Here is a 24,521-nt window from a genome sequence, read left to right on the forward strand (position 1 = left end):
TCCATTTTCGCGAAGATATGAGTGTAGAGGGAAACACTTGAAGTTAAATGTGTCATCTCTCATAATTGCCTTCTTGGATTGTTTCATTAGCGACATCGTTAAAACTAACGACTCTCGAGTTGCAAGCTTGTCGTAGGAAATTATATCTCGTCCGCTACGGGTTTGAGGGTGCGTCGCGACGACGCCGAAACTTCGGCTATTAATTTCGGCTTGATGTGCCATAACGAGCTCGACGCCTCCACGAAAAAAGTGCACTCGAGCGGCCACCCAATTGGCCGAGAGGTGCGGAATTGAAAGTGCAGTTTTGATGGTTGCACCACCGGGCGAGAGGCGCTCGTAATGTGGCCGTCTGCATTCAGATCGGTGTTCTAGCGTTATAGTGGTAATTAACGTTGTGGTTACCGGTAATCAGTCTCGAACCACTTCGAAACGGCTCTTCTGGGACCCGCATTAGTTCACGACCACCGTGTGTACCAATTTACCGAGCCTATACTAAGAGAATTAATTAGCTGAAGCCGCCGAAAAATCGGTGAGGAACGGCGAAATTATGTAAAGTTGGGGCTTTTGCTTGCGGCGGCCGCGGCGCCACAAAATGCTCACTCCTCGCGTTTTTTAAACGACAAACTTACACAATTCTAAAAGAAATTGCTATTAAATATAAACCCCAACCTGAATTTAGCTCATATTATTTTTGTCTTGAAAATAAAACGAAACTGACAACAAAACAGTTCACTCCATTTGCTGCACGTTCTGCTTTTGTGGCTTGTCGCATCGATTAAAAATTCCGTCGTTTGTCACAAATGGGAAATGGTTACCGCTCAATTTTAAATTCTGGAGCGACATCTCCCGCCAGTGTGTCTTACTAAATCAACTTTTCGTTAGCGACGCCATCTGTACCTGCAAGGCGAAACTAGATTTTCTATTCGGAACCGATCACCGCGGCAGCTTCTCCTTTCTGCCGTTTTGTCAAAGGTTTCTGGAATAAACTGCTCAAGTAGCAAAAATCTCCAAATGTATTTACATAAATGGATAGCACGTGACTAACTGTATTGATTAAGGTCAACAAATAATATTGCAAACTTTTTATAAGTAGAATAAAAATAATTTACATCTGCTGTGTCGAATTCCCGTTCCATGTGTTGTTTTCGTCATCGCTGTCGTTCTTGTTCGACAGGCGATGGACGTTTCCTTGTCTCCTGATCACAGTGGTCTCCCCCGCCCTGCGCATCTTGGCTTGCGGCCTGAAACGATCCTCCAGGATTGGCATTTTAGGAAAAAATACGCGAGGGACAACTTTACCTGGACTCGTTTGCGGGATCCGCGCGCCTCTTATTCTGATTATCCGCACCGGAACTGGGAGGTGGTCCCGATCCGAAAACAAACGTCTTCAGATAACCGAACAGAGTTAAAATCGGAGTGATCAGACTCCACAACAACCCTGAAAAGCCTCCTCCTGGATTAGTAGACACCGTTCCGCGATTCAGAGGTAGGATGAGAATGACAGCAGTCGGCGCCAACCCTAAATCTAACAGGCTCTTACATTTGTCCTCATCTGTAAACTCCCTTCTAGGAAACGTCGTCGAGAGAGTGTACGAGGTGAACGGCAGATTCAAATTGGTCTTAATGTGAGCGTGGACGCTTTCCAGGGTCTCGCTGCTTGAGAAATCGTTGGTGGCGGTTCTCCCGTCGGGCATTCTGAACTGTATTCTCGCGGTGTTCGTGTTGACGGGCCTCGGGGGCGGTTGAGGCGCCGGCGGGGTCTGCTGTGCCGGAGCGGGAGAGAACTTCGCCGCTCGTTCCGCCTTGTCTTGGGCTATCTGGGCCAGGACCCGCTCGCGGGCGGCTTGACTTTCGCGCTTTTCCTTCTCGCGTTCCTCGAGAATGTGTTTTAGTTCTTCGTCGTCCTGCCAGCGCTTCATCTGCTGGACATTTTGGCCCATTTTGCGACGCTCGATTTCTTTCTGACGCTCTTTCTGAAAGTGGAAAATTATCATCTCGGGTTCCGGCTAGAACTGATCAGTTCGCAATAGATTTTTTCTACACTGGAAATTTTCCTTGTCTGTGATGTCAACAATTTGAAAACTAAACGACAATCAATGCCATTACTTACGCAAGACTCCAAGGGAACAAAAAACTTATTGCAAGATTACATATTAAAAAAAAAAAAAACATTCGCAATTACTTCACAATTTTTTTTCCGAACAGTTAATAATTTTTTTTAATTTTTGCGAAACATATAAGATCAAGTGCTACATTGTACCAACTCAAGACCATTATTAACACACTAATTATTTCCCAAAGTAAGAAAAATCAATAACTTGGTCAATATGCGGAAAGAAACAATCTATAATTATTTTTTTTTGCATTTTTTAGTATCACTGAAAGACCCAGAACAATGCGTCGTTGGCAAACATTCGTCATTTACCATTTCTACTTCGAATTGAATGAAAGAAACATGATCCGGCCCCTCTACAATTTGAATTCCCCGCGTTTAAACTTATTTACCACATGTCCGCTAGAGGCGCTGTCTACAATTCAAATTTGTACTTGACCGGCATGTCTTGAGGCGACTATACCATTTAATTAGTGCCTGGTCCTCGGCAAAACATTTATCAGTCCCAATTTCGAATTCAAAACCAAACCCAACCCATACACAATTTGAATCTCCCGCGTCCGAACTCTGCCACCGCTAGAGGCGCTGTTTGCAATTTGAATTTTTACTAGAACTTTCCACCGCTGTAAAAATGTTTTGGAACGATTCTGTCGCCTAATAACGTTGCCAATTTGTACCTCTTCCTCCTCTCTCCTCTTTTCTTCCCTCTTCTTCTCCAACAACTGTTTGGCTCTTTCCACCTTCTCTTCAGCTGTCAATTCTTGACTGACTGTTGCTTTGGGTTGTTCCACTTCACTCTCTTGACTAGTTGAAGGCATGTCATCCTTCCTTACAGTACAGACGCCGTTTTCACACACTACATTAGGTGGTGTGGGGGCTACTGTTGACTTTTCATTGTCGATGAAATTCTGGGCCTGTGCAACTGAATTTGGTATTTTAAAAGTGGAATCACTAACAGGAGGTGGGACCTACCAACAGGAGCCATGCCTCCTTTCTGCAATATTGCATTGAGTGTGTCTTGAAAAGTCTTGACATCTTTAGCCTCTGTGACTATCTCAAGGGGGACTCCTTGTTTGCCAATAAAATAAATTGAAGGGACAGGAACCTGCTTGTCTGCGCGACAAGTCAAGGTAATACACACTTACACAAAGACAACTGTTTTAAAAAGGCAAAAGGATACAGATTTGACTAAATTGCTGATAAGGTACTGTTTCTGCTTCGATTTTAATGGCTACAAATCTCTCGCCGCCCAATATTTTCGCTATTTCCGCTTTGTTGATCAGTTCGCTTATTTGTAAGGACTTATCATCTTTTCCTGTTGATCAGATGACCATTGTGGACAAGGTTAACAAAATCAGACAATACTTTACCGTGGACGTAAACTACGAATATCGCTTGTTTAGCTTTCGATGTGACAATTGCTTGGGCGATTTCGCCTTCGAACCAATTCATTTTGCTAGAAATTTACGTTTTAATTACCAAAATGTACCCTAGCTGTAAACTGACGTGTTAGTTTTAGAAATTAACGGCGAGATGACATTTCATTGTGACACCGGTGTTGACAGTTCCCTATCTCCGTCTTTCCTTAAAGTTAAACAACGACAGCGAACCCGGCGTAGGTCGGAATTGTTTGTTTTTGTTGGTTGGCATAGCTTCCACAAGATGGCGGATTCAAATTTTGCCGCCAGATTTAACTCCCCACTCGAAAACAACGGCTGAATTATTTACATTTAATTCAATTCAATTGTGCGATGTAATGCTCTCTAAATTCAGTATGATTCGGAAGAATCGATTGGAATATATCAGTTCTAACCTTGGATATGTTTGAATAGGCGAATTTTTAACCCAGTGGCGTCGCATGAAGGATTTTCGAATTTCGACGACCGCAACTAATTGTCAAATCTGGTAAATGTTCATCGTCAATCGATACATTTTTGATGGTGAAATACAGGGTGGCGATAAAAATATTATGCTCCATCTGGTGGTGCATCGGTTTAGTGACATATTTTTGACAGGAACTAAATGTCAAGTTAGTCAGTCAGTCAAGTTGGTAGTGGTTGGGAAAATCAATACGTATTACGTGTACAACAGATTAATCGTTATTACAATAAATATTTTTCTGGGGTAGATGATTATAAATGGATAAATTCGTTGGGAGAGTGTGAAGCAATTGGGTCAAGTGTGGCCCTCGTTAGGTCCGATTTTGTCCCTCCACGGGCGATTATTGATGGCGTTCACTGCACACGCGGGCGGCGCCTAAACAAACCGGTGGCGCCGCGGCGGTGAGCTTCGGAACGACTCAAAATAAGCTGTTTTCCTTGGCCTAATGTGGGTTTTACTTGTGTTCCATCGCAATTCGACAAACTCGAGCGAAATTCCACAAAACTCTCCAACATAGAACAATCAACCCCTGTCAGCACCGCAACAAACAAGTGAGTAGCACATTTACCTACCAACCAAAAAAATCACGCTTCTCCCCCGGATTTTAATTATTTTTTCACGATTGCGCCATATTACCTGGACGCTCGCAGAAGGGCCCCAGGTCCACCCGGCGGTCGCGTTCGTTAATTTTTCCCCGTTTCCGTGGTTACAAGGGATGTCAGGAGTAGAAGGAGACACGTCGCCTCCTAGATCAATACGGGGCGCGTAATTTTACGCCGCGGGGTGGCCCCACACGTCCCGTCCCAGAGACAATTCAAAATTAATCGTTTAATTCTCGCGGCGGAGGCGATTATTGCATTTTTAAAGTGGGGTGCGTGCAGTGGAAAAACGAGATTTCTTGCGGTTTGAGGGGCGGAAAAATCGGCTTGTCCGGGAGCGAGGGGCGATTTTCCCAAAAGTCCGTTATTTTTGAGCGGTCGGTCGAGCCGAAACGTTTCTTTTTGGGAAGGAGCGTTTCTGGTCGACCAGCTAATTTGCAAAGGACGAGCTCCTGAGCACGCTGGAGGGTGCTCGACCGAAATGCCAATCAGGGCAGAAGGTTTCGGGAGCTTTTCAACGCTAAGTGCGTTTAGCTCATGAAATAGGAATTTTATGCACGTGTCGGGGCGATTTTATCGGCGCAAAGGCGGGAGTCGGACGTCGGGGGAGCGTGGGTTGACCTCGGAAGGCGAAAGCGTGCGGGGATGACCCGGGAAAAAACATAAAGAAATTAAGGTTTATAACATTCGCCGTAAATAACGGAATTTCTAAAGGTTTAACACTTTGTGTTCCACAGTGTTTCCCTTCGGTCGATATCATTTCGAATTTCAACGGAACGTTCTGCAACTTCTGAGCTCGCCGGTTGAGAAGAGAGAATTCTTGTTGTGTCTGCATTTTTTCAATGTATTCTCCAACCATTTTTTAAACAGAGACGGCTTCATATCTTTTCCTAATTTAAGCAGAAAATATTTACTCCATTCTCGTGAAATTTTCAAGAAAGAGGCATTTCTTCTCTCGTCTTACGTTGACAGTGTGCTATTATCACTCAAGTTACTCACTAGAGTCGTTCTTCACATGAACTACTTTTTTAACGTTTCCCCCTTGCTTAAAAAACAAGCCAAAACGATATCCGCAGAACGATATCTTCCATAATGTTTTTGACATTTCTTTCCCTCATTTACTGTTTGAATAAATCGTATTCAATTTCATGGTGTTTTTTTTTGTCTTGTAATTGGCACTGACCAGATGTTTCATTTTGACACGACATTAAAAAAAATTAGGTTATGTCAGAAATGAACCTTTGATGGTACTGTCGCGAGCAATAAATTTTGGTCGTCAATGTCATTTCAAAATTTGGTTAGATTGTCACAAAGGAGAACGCACACTTTATATGTAATTCTAAAGACCACTCAAATGGGGATATTTTGATATCAATCGACGCGTCTTGAAATGACGAATATTTGATATCATTGCGCCAAATGTGTAACTCGATTAATAAAGCGACAAAATCGATAAAACTTGAAATATTTTCCAACTAATTTCTGTCAGAACACTTCATAAAACTGCCCTTTGTAATTTATGGGGGATTGCGGATCCGGCTATTCCCTTCTAAAAGCATTTTACTGGTTCAATGTCATCTTTGCAATTATACATCCTACTGTGAACCCTCAAAAGAAGTCAATTGCTCCCGTAAATAACTATCCTTATTTATGGAGTCCCAAAACTAACCCGAGAAGGGTATCTACCGCTCTCTTTCCCACTCATATAAAGTAAATGGAAGTTTTTGATTTTCAATTATAGATTGCGGCTTTATTTATAGAGTTAGCGTTTTGGCGCAATGGTATCAAATATTTGTCATTTCAAGACGCGTCGATTGATATCAAAATATCCCCATTTGAGTGGTCTTTAGAATTACATATAAAGTGTGCGTTCTCCTTTAAAAAATTTTCATGCCTGATTATGCTCATGTCAACAAAGTGTCAAAAAATAAGAAAAAAAGGACAATTAATGTCATACAACATGTTGATAGCTTATCATATTTACGACTGTTTTACAACCGAGCATTTTCGATTGCGTCAAAAATTGACCTTGACGACCAAAATTTATTGCTCGCGACTGTACAGTTAGGAACACGGAATTTCGGGCATCATTTTTCTGTCACGTCAAAAAATTGCAATGTAAATCACTCTTTATTGTTAACGTAACAGTCAAAAGTCAAATTTTGAAATTTATTTTCTGTTCACGTCAATCGCATGTCAATCAAAATCGTCGCAAACGGTAAAATTGAGGTTAATAATGTAAAGCCTATTTTACATTTTTTGACGGTATATGTATTAACAGTGATGTCCGAAATTCCGTGTCTCGAACTGTACATTTCAAATTTGCCTGTCAACACTGTCAAAGCTGACAACCTTCCGGTTGCGTTTAGATTACAGTGGTACCAAAATCATTCAAATTTTCATTGTTACCAACAGATTCAGTCATTCTTAATCATGCGGTAAAAAAGATGGTAACTATTTTTGATAGGGTGGCAATACTTTTGACCTATTGCCTGGCAAACCTGATGTTTAATCCAGACACGCGTGCATAAAAATCATTTTGACATTTATCGTTAATTAATTTTGTAAAAGAAGCGCGTACGCCACTGTCTATTGTCAATCATGGAATGGTGATCAGAATGACCAACATTTGCTTTGCCAATATGTATTACTTCTTCCTCGTTTTTTTTTCGGTAACAAATCCAATTAGACCCCTTTAAAATCTCTCCGAAAATATCTTCCTTCCGAATTCATTCTTCAAACCACGACCTGCTGTATAATAACCGGCCTGTTCATTTCATCAAAAAAGCATTGCGAAAATGTTTCCGAGAAAGAGCCAATTTTCGCCGATGAGGGCGCCACAGTACGGGCGCTTCTGAAGAATAAAAATGCGGAAAAATATGTTTAGACATGATTTTAGAGTTAAGATTGAGCACAGTAAGTTCATATATTCTTTCTAAAAGAATACTGAATACAAATGTATTTTTGTGTTTTTGATTTTAAATTCGAATGTCATTTGAACGAGAAAAACTCTCGGTGACAAAAACTTAAGATGAATAATATCCCCAAAAAGCGCCCGTACACTAGCGCTCTGCGGGGATCACTCAAATTACACTTTTGAACAGGCCGGTTATAATACAGCAGGTCGTGCTTCAAACATTTGTAAAATCTAAAATGGATTTTTTTACTAAATTTACTTTAAATTTCTCCCGCGGAAAAGACGATACACTTTTTAATTTTCTTATTTCTTTTTTGATGCTCTTTCATTCATGATGTAGCAAAATGCCTTGATTTTTTTTTTTGCAGATTGGAATTTCCAAACAGTAGTCAGATAAATAGGGCAAAACTGTCAAATGTATGAATGTATGATTAAGTTTCTTTGATTCAAATGGTAGAATTCGCATTTCTGCAATGTTTAAACACGTTGTTGTCAAGCAACAGCACACTGTGAGATAGCTTTCCTCCTCATTTTTATGGCATCTCTTAACTTATCCATTAAAACATGAATAACCGTCCCATTTGCCAATTCCCTCGACGCACTAAAAAGGGTCGTTATATTTTTTTTGGAACACGTCATCTTCTTGAGGCGTAGCGTTCTTGAACAATAATTTCATCAAAACCAAACAAAATGGCCAAATCTGTTCTGTACTAATTTTAATCACGTTCGCAAGTTTTATTATGGTTTTTCTAAAAATCTTCAATATCCCTTTCTTGGCAAAATTAATGTTTTCTTTTATTTGAGATTTTTTTTCGTGGTTTGTCCATTTTGGCCTATTCAGGAAAGCAAAAGCTTCTCTTGTAATTACAACATGTTTTTTAGTCTTCGATTGAATTAAAAAAATCTTAAAATGACGTTTACTTTAACGGCCGTCGTTAAAAGCAACGGCCGCCGTTAAAAGCAACGGCCGCGAAATCCAATTTCGCGGACTGTTTTAGTTACGCGAAGTGCTCGTTTCGCGTACGGTTGCATAAAAAAATAATAAAGACAACACTTTTTTAACAAAAAAGTTCTGTTTGATAAAAATCAAATTAAAAAAAGGAAAAATATATGTGTAAAGTGAATTCTGTTTGTGTTTGATGAGAGGACAAATACCGTTGATTGTTGAAAAGTTTTGTGAGGAAAACAGCAGTTGGATTAATTTGTTTGGTCAGTTAAATCTCTCGGCGTCATTTTTTATTTCCCGCCAGATCAGAACAAAGGTTGTAAATTTCTTAAATTCTGAAGCAAATTAACGGTTCTTGTTTTACGTAACCACAACATAAAAACTTAATCAGCTCTAAGAACTTTCACCCAATTACATTCCATCAAAAAGCTTTAATTCGCTTCGACGAGATTTTATCAATCGGCTTTCGGTAAAAGCATTTCTTGCGAAAGCTCGACGAGCACAAATTTAAAATGATAAATAAAAGCTGGAGAATGTCAAGCGTGACGTCATCTGAACGGATTTCACCGGTGGCGATGCGGATCCTGTTTATATTCCTGCAAATGATCTTTCCTGTTGCCGCTGCAAAACAAATTAGTCCCAACGGACTTATCGATTATTGCCTCCTATTACTTTGTTGTTATTTTAGTAGACCTCCAATAATTAATATAATTGGTGGATCGGAGATGCCTACCGCCTGTCACTTATCCCCTCGTAAATTCCTCATTTCTCCGATATTGAACCCCCAAATCTATAAATCGATAGAGAGGCGCCTATGCGAAATTTGTCCCGCAATCCCCTTTCCACCTAATAAACCCGAATAACAAGTGATGGATGAATAAAGCCTTGTCCCCACATGTCACCGCCCATAATGTGGAGATCGTGATGCGATAACGTCCGTGTCCGACTAGAGTTTGTTTACTTCGGTTCTCACGTTGCGTAATTTATTTGGTTTTATTCAGGTGTCCGATCAATACTCCCGATACGCACTATCCACTGTTTACCGGCGATTCCATCATTTCAGTTAAGCGAAATCTTCCGTTTCAGCCACAACCGACCACCCTCGTCTTTTTCCAGCCCCCCCGCAAGACTGAAACGCCGCACCGAAACCATCCCACTTTGATGGCCGAAACTCTAGTACCTGGACCGTGCCGACTCGACGGAGATTCTTCCCGATTCGGGATGAGACCGAGCCCTTAAGAGGACCGACGCCGACAGAGCAATAAAAGTGGCGCCGTTCAAATTGAAGTTTAGCAGGATGTCGAAGTCGAATTCTTCGACGAGAAGCAATTCGATGGAAACTCCTGCTGAATGCGAGAGCGAGGTGGGCAGCCCCCAGAGCAACGTCCCCGCCATCATGGAGGCCGCCGAGGGACAGGAGGTGACCCCATCCAGCCCGCCGCCCTCCTACGAGTACGTCCTGGAAGAGGCAAGTACTGGTTTTTGTCTCAGATTGTCCGCCCGTTGCCCCGAAAGCAAAATTTGCGAAAAATGTGCATAACTGGTTGCCTACCTAACACCTATGAAAACAATTTTTTGGCGATTCGAGTGACGTCTCAATGAAGTGATTTATATCGGAAAGTCTTAGATTGTCTCGCCAGTTGCTGCAAAAAATTCTACGAAAGCCTGAAAGGAAGTTTGCGGAAAATCGTGTATAGCTGGTTGCCTACCCGCCAATGTTTTCCAAATTTTTAAGTGGTCTCTAAGTGAATTGATTTTTTATGCGGGAATCCGAGCCCGTCTCATTATTCGTGGCACATAGTCGAGCCGAGGCGGGAGTCTGCGGCGAGACACTTCGGTTTAATCGAAACTGTGAGCCTCTCCCTCTGGGGACAGATTTCGGTAGAATTTCTGGAGGGATTAGGGCCGAGCGCCAGACAATAAGAAAGTAAATTATGGTCCGAAATTTCGTTATCGTCGTTTCGTCGTCGTCGTCTCATTCGGAAATATTTGATTTCCGGGAACCCTCCCGGAAGTATCCGCGTTATTGGATTGTTGTCGTGGTCCCGCTCTCGGCCGGCCCGGAGAGCGCAAACTTTCGCTGGGAGATTTACGATAATTTGCGTCTTCGGGGGGGAGTTTTATGTAAACGGGTCGCGGGGCGGCGCCACGAAGCGTCGGGAGACGTCTGGTCGCGGGGGTGGAGCGCCCCAGAGCACCGTCTCAGGAAGGACGAAGAAGTGCGGCGCCCTGTCATTCGGTCAAATAATTAGCAATGATCGATTTTGTTTGCAGACGCGACTCAAGGCCCAGGCCGACGCCTCGTCGCCCGTCAACCCCCTCAAGGGCCCCGAGATCATGCACAAATCGAGCAAAGAACTGTACCGGGCGGTGGCCAAGCAGTTCGGCATCACCTGCAAGATGTCGGACCAGTGCCGCTGCTTCGACTGCCAAAGCCACTACTTCGACTGCGAGTACGAGAGGAACGAGCAGGAAAAGACGGACGGAGGCCTCGGGGCCGGAACACCAATGTTCATATCCGAAGTGATGCACGGCACTGCCTGCGCCATATTGTAAGGACGCCATCGTACCGACTGGCCGACACAGCTTTAACCAGTTTTAATCAAAACAGAAATAACTCAGTTACGGCGACGCACACATGTTTTGCGATTTTTTTCACGTTATCCGACTGTGTAGATAGTAGAGTATCTGTTGATATGTAGCTGTTGGTGTTGTACATACTTTGATAATTTGTAACATAGCCTGGATAGGTGCTTTCAGAAGATCTCAACTAATATAAGTAATACGCAAGAAGATGGCCTAACAAAGTTAAGTTGTTGCGTATTACCCGACCGCTTCGGTGTCGTCTCCGAATCCCGCACCGGTCCCTCCGGAACGCCACCGGAATCTGCTATCGATTCCGGAGCGGTTCCGGGACTCCAGTAGAGTTAATCCAGTTCGGTTGCTTGATAGTGCCCCATTCGAGCCAGGCGGGCAACACAGAATACACAAGTTGCGAGCTCGACGGTGGGGAGTAGTAGCGTCTCTACTTTGCGTTATAGCGTGCAGTGTGTTTTCTTGATCTGGACGAGAGCAGCGTAGCCACTGATAAACTTTTACTGATCTACATGTCTCATTCCTAATTCGGTGTGTGTCCAGATAATTACTATTTTCATATTATATCATGGATGTGAATGTTAGACTAGTATTACGTTAAGGTACAGATGACAAGGGATGCTGAGAGCCGAGTGAATTCTTTCAAATACTTAACTGTTAAATGCGAAGTTTGATGCGATGACTCGACTTTACCTGATATTGGGAACAATGTCAAATTACGAGGTTAAGCTACTGATTTTACCGCTTTGTAACTGGCAACAAGTTAGAGAAAAATCCAAGAGACAGGGTGTCTTCGAACTGATTAAAATAATCGTAGACTAAGACCTTAAAGTTAGTTTTTTTGATCCACTTTTATTACAATTACATTGTCCACGAACATGGCTGTCCCGACGTTTTACAATTTTTTTCCTACATTTTTACGCCCTGTATTGGTGCTTACAGTGTGTGGCAGAAAATTTACATACAGATCGTATATTATAAATTTGTGTTCAGTGTATCTTACCTACAAACGTACTATTTAATCTATTGGAAAATAACAAAAAAACAACAACATAGGGCCTATATCTTGTATAACGTAAATGTTAATGGAAATCGCACCAAAATATCTTTCGCACTTATATTTTGTATATCGGAATTGCAAATAATCGTGTGATATTTTTATTTAACTATAATCGTTATTGTGAATGTTTTTCGTTCTGATTAAATAAAATAGTCAAAGTACAATTTCTTCCTTTTTTTCCTGTTTTTATTTAACGAACGTAAAATATGAGAAACATTCTGATCTGACCTTTATCTGACGAGAGGTTCAAATCAACAAACGTCATTTTAACATGAATTATTATTATTATTTATTTAGCATATCACGTGACAGATTTACCGTCATGGGTTAAATGTGGAACTTACTCCAACAACAATACTTCACTTTGTGAGCAATTTACAAAAGAAAGAAAAACAGCTTGACGGCATAAATAAATCAAACAATCAGATGTAATGGTCGTGTTGCCAAAACCGAAGAATAGGAGAGTGAAATGAATCGCGGGATTTGTTGTTGGAGGTTATAATTGCGAACAAACGTTATTTTAACATAAATTATTACTATTCATTTAGCATATCATTTTTCAGATTTACCGTCATGGGTTCAAATGTGGAACCTACTCCACAAAACTTACTTCGCTTTGTGAGCAATTTACAAAAGAAAGAAAAATAGCTTAACGGCATAAATAAACAAACAATCAGATGTAATGGTCGGGTTGCCAAAACCGAAGAATAGGAGAGTGAAATTAATCGCGTGATTTGTTGTTGGAGGTTATAATTGCGAACGCACCCAAAATATTTGACATTTGACAGCACATAAACAACAATGTTTTGATGTTTTGGCTGTGAATGTAGGTTATGTTCACGTGTTAAAAACCAAACAGAACTGTGAAGGCTGAAGGACTTAAATTCTCCTTTCCTTCAGTGTTAGTATTGATGGTGAGTACTTGTTTTATGTATAAAATGCCGCGTCAGTGTCAATAACAAAACATAAACTTAGTACTATTGGGAGCATAAAAAGTGGGTAAGTTTTGAAGAATTCGATGTAGTTCAAGCTTTATTGTCATTTTGCCTTTGATTATTGTCATAGAAATTTGACATTATTCTAGCTTTGACATTATTCTAGCTGACAGTTTACAACGTTATTTTATACTCCTATTTTCCTTTTCCAAATGTCCTCTTCTTTTGATAAAGGTAAATTTTGATTGGGGCTTTGCATTAAATAAATATTCACTACGTGCTTACTTACACTCATTCTTACAACGTACAATACATAATGACAACGTCAATCAATTCAAAGTAGGGTTAAAAACACATAAGGGTTATTTGCTTATTTCACATTAAAAGTCAAGACCTTGATGTTGATTTGATATCCAACTTTTTTTGCTCGCAATAGTACAGTCACGGCCACGGAATTTCGTCAGTCGTTGTCATTTAACTGAGGCGTATTCCGTAACTGCGCTGCTAAATTTTAAAGGGCGTTAAATTAAGTTGTCATAGCAATGACCAATCAGGGCTTGACATTTTAAATGACGCTAAAATTTTAACGCCCCTTTAAAATTACAGAATACGCCTCACTAGCTGTAAAACAGGTTTTATATATTTCTAACCCCATATTGGAATTTTTGAGATGGATGTCATTTGTCAATCAAAAACGTTACTGGTGGCATTTTGATTTTTATTGTGCATGACAGAATTTCTGTCACAAAAATTTTGAATGTCAATCATAATGACAATAAAGTTTAGGCTACACAAGTTTTTTCTAATTGATGGTAAAATAACTGACGAAATTCCATGGCCGTAACTGTACATTGTAATTTTACAAAGTCATGTCTGTGCTAGGTTTAACAAATTAAAATTAAACTAACTAAATAAACTAATTCTAAGACTTGTATTTTTGCAATTTGTGATATTTTTTGTATTGACATGAACTCGAATTTCAGATTGTACCTAATACCTATCAAAATGGCAAATTTGGAATATACTGAAAGTATCTCGCATTGTACCATTGGGAAAATTCACAATTGCGACATATGTTCTTACGTCACTAAATCTCTCTTTTTCATGATAAATCACACGAAACGTCACAGGTTGCCACTCGAATCATTTACTTGCGAAACAAACTACTTAGAAAAGTACTATTGCAAAGAGTGCAATTTTAAAACAGATTTTATGATAATTTTCAATAATCATATCAAAGAACATCACAGAAGGAATATAGATTTTGAGCAAGATCAACCAAAAAATGACGTTGAAATAAGGAACTATATTTGTCAAAAGTGCTCATTTGAAACTTATTCTGTTTTACTGTGGATCAAACACTTGGGTACTTCATGTTTTTTTGATCAACAGTCAAACCAAAGAAGACTTTCTGATGATGTAATTTATTTTAAATGTGATTATTGTCCATTCGAGACAGAACTCCTTGAATTCTTGGAAAAACATATTCAAAGATGGCACACCTGTCTCACGTGGTATCACTGTGAAGAGTGTGATTTTAAAACAAAGTACAGAAACAGTTTGAAAATGCACGTCTATACTCGCCACAAATCTGATGAAGAAGCACAGTGGTTTTACTGTCTAAAATGTGAGTTTAGGACGAGGAGAAAAGGGAGTTTAAAAAAACACACATTATTTAAACACACCAGTTATGAAGCTGTCCAGTGGTTTACTTGTGACAAATGTCACTACAAATCAAAAACCAGATCTGGTTTGAACAGACACATAAAACAACATTTTTCCAAAGAGGACATCCAATGGTTCAGGTGTGACAAATGCAACTTCAAATCAGAAGAAAAATTCAGAATAAAACGGCACGAACTGCTCAAACATACGTCGAACGAAGAGGCGTCGTGGTTTCAATGTGAACAGTGCCCCTACAAAACAAAACTGAAATACAATCTGAAACATCATATGACGCGACATAAATCTGATGAAGAAGCTGAATGGTTTCCCTGTTCCAAGTGTGAGTACAGGACGAAGAGAAAAGGAGATTTGAAACAACACACGGTGTTTAATCACACAGCCTCGGACGCCGTGCAGTGGTTTGCTTGTGATAAATGTCAGTACAAATTTAAAATGAAGTATCATTTGAATAAACACGCCAAAAAACATCTTTCCAAGGAAGATGTCCAATGGTTGAAGTGCGATAAATGTCAGTACCAGTCTAAGACTAAATCTGGTTTGAACAGACACGCGAAGCAGCATCTGTCTAAAGAAGACATGCAATGGTTCAAGTGTGACAAATGCAGTTTTAAATCAAAGCAAAGATTTAGGGTGAAACGACACCAACTCCTCAAACACAAGTCAAACGACGAGGCGTGGTTTAAATGCGAATACTGCCCATACAAAACAAAACGGGAAAACTACCTTGAACGTCACACGACTCGCCATAAATCTGATGGTGGAGAATGGCTGTACTGTTTCAGTTGTGAGTATAGGACCAAAACGAAAGAGAGTTTGGACAAGCACGCATTGTTTAAACACACCGCCTGTGAAGCTGTGCGGTGGTTCACGTGTGAGAAATGTCAGTACAAGTGTAAAACGAAATCTGGTTTGAACAGGCATGGAAAGCTGCACGCGAAGAAGATATCCAGCGGTTCCAGTGTGATAGATGCAAAGTAAAAAGCAATACGAACCGTACGGAAAGAAACGGAGTTTGGTTTTGTTACCCGCGTGGAAGTGGAAGAGGAGTTTAGGATGTTGCAGCATTAACGGTTCAAGAACTTTAACGTTATTCTGCACTTAACTCCAATAATGAGATGAGTATTATTTGACAGCTCCTACTGAGAAAAAGACTACATGGTACCCTCCGCTCTGCTTTTAAATGCAGAGCCGGTGTACATTTGCTTACGTCTGTACATAGTATACCTACTGTCGCGAGCAAAAAATTCTGGTCGTCAATGTCACTTCAAAATTTGGTTAGATTGTCACAAATTTAAAAAAAAATCCCTATCTGATTATGCCCATTTTAACAAAGTGTCAAAAAAATGAGAAAAAAATGCCAATTAGTGTCATACAACATGATGATAGGTTATGATATTTACGACCGTTTTACAGTGGAGCATTTTCCATTGCGTCAAAGTATGATTTTGACTATCAGTTTTTTTGCTCGCGACAGTACTGTCGCGAGCAATAAATTTTGGTCGTCAATGTCATTTCAAAATTTGGTTAGATTGTCACAAATTTAAAAAAAATCCCTGCCTGATTATGCCCACGTCAACAAAGTGTCAAAAAATTGAGAAAAAAAATGACAATTAATGTCGTACAACATGATGATAGGTTATGATATTTACGACTGTTTTACAATGGAGCATTTTCGATTGCGTTAAAGAATGACCTTGACGACCAAAATTTATTGCTCGCGACTGTACATACAAATAAAAATAATACTAAATGGTGTCTTTGTTGTTAATGTACACAGATGTGTATCAAATGACTGACGAAACGTACAGTGGAGGCGTCCATTAATGAAGGAGAAAAAATAACCGAAAATTGCGTCTTAAACTTTTATTTTGTATTTTCAGGTTATGTACGAATTTGGAACTGAAAATAAATGTTTTTACTGTTTTTGTCTTGTCATTTAATGTTAATTAATTTTGAACGTACCCCAAAATGTTCAACAAGGTTTAGCTGAACCTCGACTTTGACTTCGTTTAATTGAATATTAATAAACGAGTTTTGTTAATCATTAGCTTTGGCTCTTTATATTTTTATATTGCTACAAGTAAGATTTTTAGTTTTAAAATTTCTTATTCCAATTTATTAAATTTATTAATTCAGAATTTCTTTCAAATCCGCAAATGTTGAAACAAGTGAAAGTTTGCAGTATAAATATAATGGGAATAGTTTTTATTAATCACTTATTACTTACTTTCATTACCTCATTTTTCTCGAAGTTTTTTAATTTTTCCCTCGAGGCTAATTTTTTCGTCTCTTGTCAAGTCTTTCACATTGTGCTGTTAGAATTATGCGGAGTATTTGTTTTTTATGTAAAGTACCACGTAATTATCAAAAATAAAATATAAATAGAGCATATTGTAATTCTTCAAAATCCTTTCTGTGCTAGATTTAACAAACCAAAACTGACTGAACTAAAGAAGCTAATTGTAAAACTCGTATATTCTGTACTTGTTGATATTTTTTTTGTAAAGGCCCGACTAATAAACCGATAATATTCAATTCTTCACCGAAGGAACACCAGATGAAGATGGTGGTACCGACTGTTTCATTGTAATTTTACTTTAAAAATATGTTACCATGAGGGTAATTTTTGTCTCATTAATAATTCTTGTCAAATCAGATCGAAACTCCGAACGAATATTCACCCTCTCATTTGCAGGGAACGTTCTTAGTAAATTCAAATTTAATCGTAATACATACTTTGAGAAATACAACTACACAATGCCGCTCCCTGCATTTGGTGAATATGTATTATAGTTTTATTAGTCGGGCCTTCAGAGTCAAATTAGAGCCCTATATTGACATGAACATGAATTTTGTGATCACCCTTCTTCATGGTAAATAGCACAAAACGTCACCGGTGCCAAACAAAATATATTTTATTAAATTTTATTATTATTTTGAGTAAAAATTAAATTTTTAAACACTAAGATCGGTTCTAACAAGAAAATTCTGCATGTAGTAGAGAAAGATAGGTAGGTGGTAGGTTAATTGTAATCTTCAGTGCAGGAACTGTTGGCGATTCGTGAACGCACCCAAAATATTTGATGGATGTCTGATGTTTGGTTGCATTTTGGTTGTTTCTCTAGGTTATGGTTGTGTTCAAGTCTTGGTAAAGTAAAGATGGTAAATAATTTGAGTATAGTGTTTCTTCTGTGTTAAAATTAATGGTGAGTACACTTTTATGACTAAAATACCACGTGATTATCAAAAATAAAATATACCTACGTAGGTCATGTAACTGCCGAAAGTCGTGTCTGTGCTAGATTTAACAAATCAAAACTGACAAATAACTAAACAATCTAATTGTAAAGATTCGTATTGTGCAGTTTATGATATATTTTTTTTCTATTGATATGAACTCGCATTTTTAGGTTATACTTAATTTAATATGGAAATTTCGAAATGCCAAATACCAAAATCACTGATTAAATAAATTTAATGTCAAAACTTAAAATTGACAGGTGACAATTTATTAAGCTACGACGCACGTTTGCCAATTTTTTTTTCAAAGTCGCCCGTTGTATCTTTTTTTATTATCATATTGTATCTGGTCCTGGTGTTTGGCAACATTGGACAACATTGTTTAAAATTTTCTTTATGTCTGTAAGTTATGCAGACGTTTTGGTAAAGCAAAAAGAACTGTGAGAGATTTTAATCCTCTTCTCCTTCTCCGTTAGAACTTATGCCGAGTTTTCTTTATAAAATACCGCGTTATTAAAAATAAAATTTAAATAGAGCATGTTGTGATTCCCTAAAGTTGTCTTTGTGTTAGATTTAATAAATCAGAACTGACAAGTAATTAAATAGGCTAATTTTAAGACTTGTGTATTTTGAAGTTTGTGATTTTTTTTTTGTATTGACATGAACTTGAATTTTCAGATTGAACTTAATATCAATAAATAAAAATGTGGCTATGGAAAAATTCACAGTTGCCACTAAATCACCCCCTTGCATGGTAAATCACGCGAAACGTCACTGGTTACCAGTTGAATCATTTAGTTGCGAAACAAATGATTTAGAAAAGTACTATTGCAAAGAATGCCAGTTTGAAACTGATCTTATGGTAATTTTCAATCAACACATCAGAGAACATCGCAGAAGGAACATCGATCGTGTGCAAGATCAACCAAAAAGTAACGTTGAAATAAAAAGTTATATTTGTCAAAAGTGCTCATTGGAAACATATTCGATTTTACTGTGGATCAAACATTTGGATTCTTCATGTTTTGTCAATAAAGTGTCAAATGTGAGCCGTCTGTACAAAAGAAAACTTTTTGATGATATAATTTGTTTTAAATGTGACCATTGTTCATTCAAGACTGAAGTCCTCCAATACTTGGACAAACATGTTGAAAGATTGCACACCCATCTCATGGTCAGATGGTTTCAGTGTGAAGAATGTGATTTCAAAACAAAATATAGAGGCAGTTTGAAGATACACGTGAACACTCGACATAAATCCGATGAAGAAGCAAATTGGTTTTACTGTTTCAATTGTGAGTATAAGACCAGGAGAAAAAAAACTCTAAAACAACACATGTTATTTAAACATACCGCTTCTGAAGCGGTGCAGTGGTTTACATGTGACAAGTGTCATTATAAATCTAAAACCAAACAAAAATTGAACCAACACGCAAAACTACATCTTTCCAAAGAAGACAACATCCAATGGTCGGAGTGCGATGAAGACAAATTTCAAATACAAGAAGTGAGCCGATTAAAGCAACATGAAGTGCAGGAGCATACGTCACATGAAGAGTCGCTGTGGTTTCGGTGTGAACAATGCTCTTACAGAACAAAATCGGAATCGAATCTAAAATGTCACATGACTCAGCAACATACATCTGATGAAGAAGCAAATTGGCTTCATTGTTTCAATTGTGAGTACAGGACGAAGAGAAAAGGACATTTGAAACAACACATGATATTTAAACATACTGCCACTGAAGCTGTGAAGTGGTTTACTTGTGATAAATGTCAGTACAAAGCCAAAGCTAAATATAATTTGAACAAGCACAGAAAAAAACATCTTTTGAAACAAAAGGTCTAGTGGTGGCAAAAGTGTATCACGTCGTCGAAATCTAAAGACTGTACTCTACAAAAGGGCGGTATTAAAATTTTCTGAGATAGCCGAAATCTATCAGTTATTTACGAATCCTTGTCCTTGAGATGCAAACCTCGATCACCCTCCTACATTGCACTGGATTTGGGAGTACTGTCTATTTTGCAGATGCATATTGTGTATTATATGTATACTCGAAGTGTAAAAATAATTTTTGAAATAAAATTATTCCAAAAGTCATGACCTCGATATGTGTATTTTTTGCTAAAAGCTAAAAACTTTTTTTGCATCATTTTATTCCATCTCCTTGGAGATGATTGTCAAAGCATACATATTTTTTTGTTGTAATTTTTCATAAATCCTTTTAGACTAAATTTCTCAACTTACATCGATATGCAAAAAAATAGTGTATACAACACGTTATGAAAGTCTCTTTTTTTCCACTTATTTGCTTGATTAACTCGGGCTACGCCCTCTTTAATCAATCTGCAAATTCCTGAAAAAAAGTGTTACTTTCGTAAATAGTTGTACAAATAACTATTCAAGGCGTTATTTCACCGAATGTATTTTATTTTAGTAAATATCCCACAAATTGGCACAATTGTGAATGTTTAAAATTATTGTGTTATAATTTCGTTTACAATTTTGAACGCACCCAAACTATTTGACATTTGAGTCATTTGACAGTTCATAAACAACATTGTTTTGGTTATGCAAATAGGTTATGTTTACGTGTTAGAAAACTAAACAGAATTGTGAGGAACTTAAATACTCCTTTCCTTGTGTGTTAGGATTAATGGTAAGTATTTCTTTTATATATAAAATACAGCATCGTTGTCACAAATAATATACAAATAGAGTATGTTGCAATTTTCCAAAGTTGTCTCCGGTACATTTAACAAATCAAAACTAAAAAGTAATTGGATAAAATTAGTATATTTTACAGTTTGTGATATGAAAAGTTTTTGTATTGACATGAACTCGAATTTTCAGATTAAACCTAATATTAATCAATGCTAAATTTGGAATGTACGGAGAGCACCTCAAAATGTGGCTATGGAAAAATTCACAGTTGCGATTAAATCACCCTCTTGCATGGTAAATTACGCGAAACGTCAGCGGTTTCCAGTTGCATCATTTAGTTGCGAAACAAACGATTTAGAAAAGTACTACTGCAAAGAATGCAATTTTGAAACTGATCATATGATAATCTTCAATCATCATGTGAGAGAACATCACAGAAGGAATATCGCTTGTGTGCAAGATCAACCAAAAAGTAACGTTGAAATAAAAAGTTATATTTGCCCAAAGTGCTCATTCGAATCATATTCAGTTTTACTGTGGATCAAACACTTGGATTCTTTTTGTTTTGTCAACAGAGAGTCAAATGAGAGCCGTTTATACAAAACAAAACTTATCAACGATATAATTTATTTTAAATGTGATTATTGTTCATTCGAGACTGAAATCCTTGAATACTTGGAGAAACACGTTCAAAGATTGCATACTCGCATAAAGTGGTTGCATTGCGAAGAATGTGACTTCAAAACAAAATACAGAAACACTTTGAAGGTACACGTGAGTGCTCGACATAAATTTGATGAAGGCACCCAATGGTTTTACTGTTCAGATTGCGAGTACAGGACGAGGCGTAGAGGAAATTTAAAACGACACATGCTTTTTAAACATACGGCCTCCGAAGCTGTGCAGTGGTTTACATGTAACACCTGTCAGTACAAATGTAAAACCAAATTTGCTTTGAACACTCACATAAAACAACATCTTTCCAAGGAAGACATCAACTGGTTCAAGTGTGACAAATGCAACTTTAAATCAAGAGAAAAACGCGGATTAAAACAGCACGAACTGTTCAAACATACGTCAAATGAAGAGGCGTTGCGGTTTAAATGTGATCAGTGCTCTTACAAAACAAAACTGAAATACAATCTGAAACTTCACGTAACGCGACATAAATCTAACGAAGAAGCTGAATGGTTTTACTGTTCCGACTGCGAGTACAAGACGAGGAGAAAAAGAGATCTGCAAAAACACATGTTATTTAAACATACCACCGCTGATGATGTGCAGTGGTTTAAATGTGATAAATGTCACTACAAATCTAAGACGAAGTCTGGATTGAACCGACATACGAAACGACATCTTTCAAAAGGAGACAGCTAACGTTCAAATGTCACAAATTAAACAAATTCATGCAACAAAGTAGCAGTTTGCATGTGGGTTCTTATAAGACAAAATACCGTGCGATCGAAAAAGCGAGTAAGCTAAGCTATGCTCAGCATGGTTCAGTTGGCAGCTCTGGATAAATGTTTGGTACCGGGTGACTTAATGGTTGAGACAAATTTAATGTCTAGTCATTTGTCAAAGACAATTTGATTTATTTTGACTTTTGAACTGTCATATTTGAATTTGCCAGTCAAGTGTTAAAACATAAGTTCGTAAATGTGTTGCCAACCCAACAAAAATAATTTCAATCATTAAAAGTCACCCGGTATTACCTGGAACAAAATGCACATTTTGTCTTACATAACGAAAACCAGACAAATTATTCAGCGACATGAACGAAATCCATGTTGTTTTATTTCTGTCTTAGCAATAATAGAATTGTAACAGCAATACGAAGTAATTAAGGTGTCTTTTTATTCAGTTTTACAACGCTGTTTGTATCTCCGAATGGAATGTTTGTGTCTGCCGGAATTTGTTAATGAATTAATCAATAAATGAATGTAGATTTTTCCTGGCATAAGCATTTAAGAACAATGTGTGAATTGAGTAATTTAGAAATCATTTCAACCATGGTAAAGGATATACAACGTGTCTCAGAAATAAGTAAATTAATTTTAACTGGTAACAGCAACAATATATTTGAATATATTTTTTTCCTAAACCTTGAAGTTATCCAATTAAAATTATTGAAACACAAATGCAAGAAAACTTTCACTAACTTTTTATTAAGCTAAGCACAGCGGCTAATTATTGCGGCCGTTGCTGTGACCTTTAATGATAAAGATGGAGGAGAAAAAAGGGAATCATATGGTGATATTAAATGAAAACAATTTTAATAATAAAAATTTTAAGCAGATCCCAATGAATCGCCCATACCTAAAATGATGACAAAATGTCTCATGAAATTACCGTGTTAACTCGTAAAAATTCTCGTGAAGTAATCAGAGTAATCACTAATCATTACAAGAAGTGTTCATTCTTTCTAGCATGCCTCTGTTATTGCGAATTGTGGCAGCATTTTTCATCCGTTCTTAATTATTATATTCATTTAAAAAATAAAATGTCACCGACCTCATCAATTGGGACCGAATATACCAAGTCCTCAATACCCTCACAAGAAGAAGTCGCACGTAAATTCTCTGGGCTCGAGGAGCACCCCCGCACGCTTCACCATACACTACACAATATCTGTATATTCACTATTCGAAAATAAACGTGCCATTTTCACAAAATTTTTGCTTAAATCACAGAATCAACACGTAAACACCTGCCTCTTGGAGTCGCATAAAACTAACTAAAAATTTAAACCCCATTATGTCTTCCTCGGCCGCTGAGTGAAAAAACTTTATTCTGAAAACACAATGTTTTGCGCTGATTTTACAAAAACTATTATTTCACGGTCATTTTTATTGGATTAAGTAACTAGAAAATACGCGTAAATAGACAGCTCGTTAATTTATGGGGGGTAAAATACTGAAATGAAAATTATATTTCGAAAAAACATAACAATTTTGTTCTTGACGAGACCTGTCACTGGTTAAAATTAATGTACTTATTTCTGATACACGTTGTATTTTGTTTAACAAGAAAAAGGTTATTAACAATGAGATGCCTATTCTGCAATAATAACTGTCACAGACGGTAAATTCTGAAAAGTGTAGCAATGCACTGACAAATTGATGCAACCACATAATTATGTACCTAACAGATTAAATAAACTTTCGCATTCATCATTGTGAAAAAACTAATTGTTTTTCTATTACTATGTAATAACTAATAAACGGTAATTCCGTCGTTGTGAATTTTTATTAGTTTCATTAGAAATCTGTTTCGTAACAATTCTATTTTACAGAAACAAAAAACTTTGTATGCAATTGCGTGATTAAAACCTCTCCATTAGTCCCCAATTTATCCAAACAACTGTAATTTGCTTCGACTCAACGAAATCCAGTTGTGCTCTTTCCAATGAATCCATTTACTTTTCACTGCGATTTAAAAATGCAAATTAATTGTTCAAAACTCGAATCTGTCGACGCCATTTTAAACTCGGCCATTAATATTTTTCATACGGCGAGTCCTCCTCCACACCGTAGCGGTGGCCAATCAACTCTATTTATTCAGTTTTACTTCGACTAACTTTTAATTAAAATTAATGCAATTCGCCCTTGTGTTTAATTCATTTATTCGCAAAATTTCCACTACTCCATCTTCAACATTCATTATACAGTGTGCAATGCAAACTCGAAATGCCTGCACCGCTCTCCTTTATTTTTAATTCTTATCAAAGCCGTTGCCAGCCGCTGCACATTGCGCACTACCGGAAAGAATTTATCTGCGAAGTGTGCCTGGTGCATTCTGACAACTGCATTCTGCTACTTGATAACGCTTTTTTGCCAGCATTTGTAATTTTCCTGTGTGGCACGTCGACCCGCAGCGAAACTCCG

At 37.9% G+C, this 24,521-nt stretch overlaps 3 protein-coding genes and 2 long non-coding RNA genes across 7 annotated transcripts; 4 read left to right on the top strand and 1 right to left on the bottom strand.

The window, feature by feature from the left end:
• Positions 1-995: 995 nt before the first annotated feature.
• Positions 996-21,647, bottom strand: LOC138125102 (UBX domain-containing protein 4-like). Of its 2 annotated transcripts, none has more exons than XM_069040380.1 (7): positions 21,604-21,647; positions 3,484-3,569; positions 3,294-3,428; positions 3,086-3,226; positions 2,791-3,035; positions 1,300-1,973; positions 996-1,241 (listed from the first exon to the last, which is right to left on the bottom strand). In XM_069040380.1, the coding sequence occupies exons 1-7, from the start codon at positions 21,630-21,632 to the stop codon at positions 1,106-1,108; spliced, it is 1,446 nt and encodes a 481-aa protein (XP_068896481.1). In that variant the 5' UTR covers positions 21,633-21,647; the 3' UTR covers positions 996-1,105. The 2 variants fall into 2 exon arrangements, with proteins under 2 accessions (XP_068896481.1, XP_068896482.1); XM_069040381.1 differs by lacking the exon at positions 21,604-21,647 and adding an exon at positions 3,620-3,688.
• Positions 4,164-12,269, top strand: LOC138123928 (uncharacterized). Of its 2 annotated transcripts, none has more exons than XM_069038776.1 (3): positions 4,164-4,545; positions 9,543-9,924; positions 10,731-12,269. In XM_069038776.1, the coding sequence occupies exons 2-3, from the start codon at positions 9,754-9,756 to the stop codon at positions 11,010-11,012; spliced, it is 453 nt and encodes a 150-aa protein (XP_068894877.1). In that variant the 5' UTR covers positions 4,164-4,545; positions 9,543-9,753; the 3' UTR covers positions 11,013-12,269. The 2 variants fall into 2 exon arrangements, with proteins under 2 accessions (XP_068894877.1, XP_068894879.1); XM_069038778.1 differs by having other exon boundaries at positions 9,573-9,924.
• On the top strand, positions 12,670-16,655 carry LOC138123834 (zinc finger Y-chromosomal protein 1-like). Its single transcript, XM_069038655.1, has 2 exons — positions 12,670-13,025; positions 14,030-16,655. Exon 2 carries the CDS (start codon positions 14,052-14,054, stop codon positions 15,708-15,710), a length of 1,659 nt encoding a protein of 552 aa, XP_068894756.1. The 5' UTR covers positions 12,670-13,025; positions 14,030-14,051; the 3' UTR covers positions 15,711-16,655.
• LOC138123807 (uncharacterized) lies at positions 17,795-20,082 on the top strand. Its single transcript, XR_011156907.1, has 2 exons — positions 17,795-17,938; positions 18,651-20,082. It is a non-coding gene; the product is annotated as an uncharacterized lncRNA (long non-coding RNA).
• LOC138125104 (uncharacterized) lies at positions 20,513-23,871 on the top strand. Its single transcript, XR_011157340.1, has 2 exons — positions 20,513-20,632; positions 20,827-23,871. It is a non-coding gene; the product is annotated as an uncharacterized lncRNA (long non-coding RNA).
• The last annotated feature ends 650 nt before the right edge of the window (positions 23,872-24,521 follow it).

Source organism: Tenebrio molitor, chromosome 2, assembly GCF_963966145.1.
Source record: "Tenebrio molitor chromosome 2, icTenMoli1.1, whole genome shotgun sequence".
Taxonomy (NCBI): domain Eukaryota; kingdom Metazoa; phylum Arthropoda; class Insecta; order Coleoptera; family Tenebrionidae; genus Tenebrio; species Tenebrio molitor.

What these genes read in the sequence shown, in the direction of transcription:
- LOC138123928 (XM_069038776.1), top strand. Translation starts at nt 9,754, where the DNA reads ATGTCGAAGTCGAATTCTTCGACGAGAAGCAATTCGATGGAAACTCCT. An exon ending in ACGAGTACGTCCTGGAAGAG is followed by an intron (nt 9,925 to 10,730) that starts GCAAGTACTGGT and finishes TTTTGTTTGCAG; the next exon opens with ACGCGACTCAAGGCCCAGGC.
- LOC138123834 (XM_069038655.1), top strand. Translation starts at nt 14,052, where the DNA reads ATGGCAAATTTGGAATATACTGAAAGTATCTCGCATTGTACCATTGGG.
- LOC138125102 (XM_069040380.1), bottom strand. Translation starts at nt 21,632, where the DNA reads ATGTCTTCCTTGGAAAGATGTTGTTTTAT. An exon ending in TCAGCAATTTAGTCAAATCT is followed by an intron (nt 3,227 to 3,293) that starts GTATCCTTTTGC and finishes CTTGTCGCGCAG; the next exon opens with ACAAGCAGGTTCCTGTCCCT. An exon ending in AGAGGAGAGAGGAGGAAGAG is followed by an intron (nt 1,974 to 2,790) that starts GTACAAATTGGC and finishes TTCCACTTTCAG; the next exon opens with AAAGAGCGTCAGAAAGAAAT.